This window comes from Pinus tabuliformis, chromosome 7 (genome assembly GCF_031772625.1).
Source record: "Pinus tabuliformis cultivar Carrire ecotype Pingquan chromosome 7, CPIR1, whole genome shotgun sequence".
In the NCBI taxonomy this organism is placed as follows: domain Eukaryota; kingdom Viridiplantae; phylum Streptophyta; class Pinopsida; order Pinales; family Pinaceae; genus Pinus; species Pinus tabuliformis.
Window position 1 is genome coordinate 1154433378 of NC_142293.1, and position 3100 is coordinate 1154436477.

General features: G+C 40.8%; 1 protein-coding gene across 1 annotated transcript; it reads left to right on the plus strand.

Moving 5' to 3' along the window:
* Positions 1-2111: 2111 nt before the first annotated feature.
* LOC149251578 (uncharacterized) lies at positions 2112-2843 on the plus strand. Its single transcript, XM_089453932.1, has one exon. The coding sequence runs from the start codon at positions 2112-2114 to the stop codon at positions 2841-2843; it is 732 nt and encodes a 243-aa protein (XP_089310058.1).
* Positions 2844-3100: the final 257 nt, after the last annotated feature.

Genomic DNA, 3100 nt, shown 5'->3' on the forward strand with positions numbered 1-3100 from the left:
ATCATGCTTGAAACACGTAGGGTTCAAACAATAAGCGACATACGCTTGTAAGACGTAAGGTTCAAACAATAAGCCACACTCTTATAGAAAGTTCTCTAATTTATATTTCATACAAATTTAAAGAGAATTTATCTAAAGAGAATATTGATTTTTAAGTGATTAGAGTGGTTGCAAATCAATTTCACTGTAAGTATAGTTTATTATATTATATTAATAAGTGTGTATATTTTTAGAATTCTAATTTTATTTTGAATAATTATTAAGTGGATAGTAAGAATTTAATTTCTATGGAATATTTAGTAATAATCACAAAATAAAAATTGAGATTTATTTTAAGAGTATTTATGTTATTTTTTTAATTAAATTAATTATTTTAAAAAAATAAGTATCATATGAATTGAGTTATAATTTTTTTGACCCTGTGATATTGATTTATTTTTTCTTTGAAGTTTCGTTCATCTTCGGGTTAATCATTACCCCGGAAATACGACTCCATATGAATTTCTACAAATGTGAATGGGGAAAATTTTGCAAAAAGTTAGATTCATTTCAATAATCAAGAAATTTCTAGAATGAATTAAAGAGTTTGAAACTTTAGAAAATAACTGAACTCATTGTTTCTTCTCCAATGACATGGGAAATTTCGCGTAAAGTTAAATTACATGCTGGCAAAGTCAGGGGAATGTATGCCATATGTGGATGGGAGAAGCTCGCCATCTCCAACAATAGGGATTGAAGCTCGCCATCTATAGCAAGAATATTCTTTGTTGTTGGTGGGATGTTGCACTGTCGGGATGGTATGTACTATAGGATTGAAGGTATGTATTTTCTCCCTCATGCTAAGAATGTGGGATCACTTACTATGGATTATGGACTGGTGATTGTTGTCTCTGTATGATAGCTTTACACCTGCGGCTAACCCCTGGGCTGGTTGATAGAGCTTCTCGTTGTTGTGAATAATGTTTGGTAGGGATGGGGGTGGCTTATGTAACTTGCTTCTGTCTCTGCTATGGAACTAATTATTAGGATAGTGGGGTTGATATATTGGTCTATTTGGTGTGGTCTGCGGCTGGGAAATGCCCATTGATTGCCAGAATGACTTGTTTACCTTATTACTGTCGGAGATAATACATATTCTGATGATTTTCTTTATTGCCATCTATATATTAATTTGCATGATTAGGAATCATTTTCCTCCCTCTACCAGGCGACCAGATGCCTATTTGGACTGATATCCTTTCTCTCGCCTGCCCACAACACAATCGGGGTGAGGGATCTTATCTGAGTCCTATAAACTACTATACGCTCTGGCAATGTTGGGTGAATTCCTTCATTATTTCTAGGCCATGCAAGGAATTTGGATTCAAACATTGTAACAAGTGCTGGACTTGTCTCGGGTGTTGATGTTGTTGTTGTTGTGAAGGGTAGATGTTTGGGGCTATCCAACTTCGGCTATGGTCATCACTGCTGAGTCTCATTGGAGATTTTCCCTAGGCACTGGAGCATAGGGGCTAATGGGCTACTCCGGCCACTGGTTACGGGTTTCCAGCGCAATTTGAATATTCCAATGGGGGGATGTTGGGGCATCTCTTACATGAAGTGACAAGGGTCACTATCCATATATCCCTAATTGTTGGATTATGACCATTTTGGCCACTGGTAGATGTATTCTGGGGGTCCAGATCGGGCAATTTATTTTTCTATTGCACTCTTCCAATCTTTCCCTTTTCGGACTGCGACTTGGTGGTGATTTCCACATTTGGCAGAATGTGGTTTTGTTGTTGTGTGTGTATATCACTCTCCACCTGATGGTTGGGATCTCGAGACATTCCTGGTGGTAATATTTGTGTAGGATACACCTGTTGGTTGACCTACCACATTCTGACGTGCTTTTATGACTGTGATTATTCCCCTACCTACGCAGTTCAAAAGGTCCCCCATCTACACACCCTGCCCTGCATAAAGAATGATGTCCATAACGGACCCTTTTGCGTCGGATACATCAGCACACGAAGAATTCATATGTGCAATGCTAGAGGCATAATCGAACCACCAGGGTTACTCTGAGATGGACTAGGATAGGGCTCGTAAACACAAATACTTGGTGCAAGATGGACAACTCGAATGTTTCGTCAGGTGGTGGAGATGCGCATCCCTATTCACATGGGGGGCTACACAGCTACCACAGGGGCATCAGATCCCGAAAACAACATCGAGCCATCAATATTTCCACACCGACACCAATTCTAAGTTTCGGCCATGATGTTTTGATAGACCAGGTTAACAATTTGCAGAAGAGAGCACTGGTTGGAAGATGGCACTTTGTTGAATTGGGAGAAGGAGATATGAGGAGCTGGGTAGAAACAAAATGGAAGACTCTCCTGGGATATATGCCCTTGGTGGTAAGGCTGATGAATGGATGGTACAGTTTTCATTTCCTGAGTCAGGATGACTTGAACAAGATCAAGACGCTGCCATGGATTAAGGGGAGGGGTTTTTTGGCACTGCACTCATGGTACATCAGATTCAATCCCCTTAAGGAGATGCCAAAAAATAAACTGATATGGGTCAAATTTCCTGGTTTGCCGATTGAATTCTGGACTCGGCAAGTCTTCATGGATATCGGAAATGTGATTGGGAAGTTTGTTTACATCGACCCTCAGTGTTTGGGGGCTTGGGATAAAAGAATTGCATGGATCTTGATTGAAAAGGAATTTATGGGGGGCTTCCCAGACCACATCAAGCTACTCTGGGAGGGCACACATCTGGTACAAAAGCTGGACTTCTTGGGTGTCCCATTCCGATGTCTCATTTGCCACCACACGGGACACCTCATGGCTTAGTGTCCATGCTGGATGGGTGGACATAGTATGGCGCACAAGCAGATAATACATGGGACGAAGGATAAGGCTGGCAGATGGGCTGCTAATTCTGTGGCTAGCCAGGATGCGACCAGGTATGCGGGCAATACGCACCACTATTCAGGTACCCCTCCTCTTTTTATGTCATTCCCATCCTTTGAATTAAATACTGATAAATGTGATTATTCTGCCCCTATTGTGGTTCCTTCATCTCCCTGGACATCCAATGGTTCTGGCTC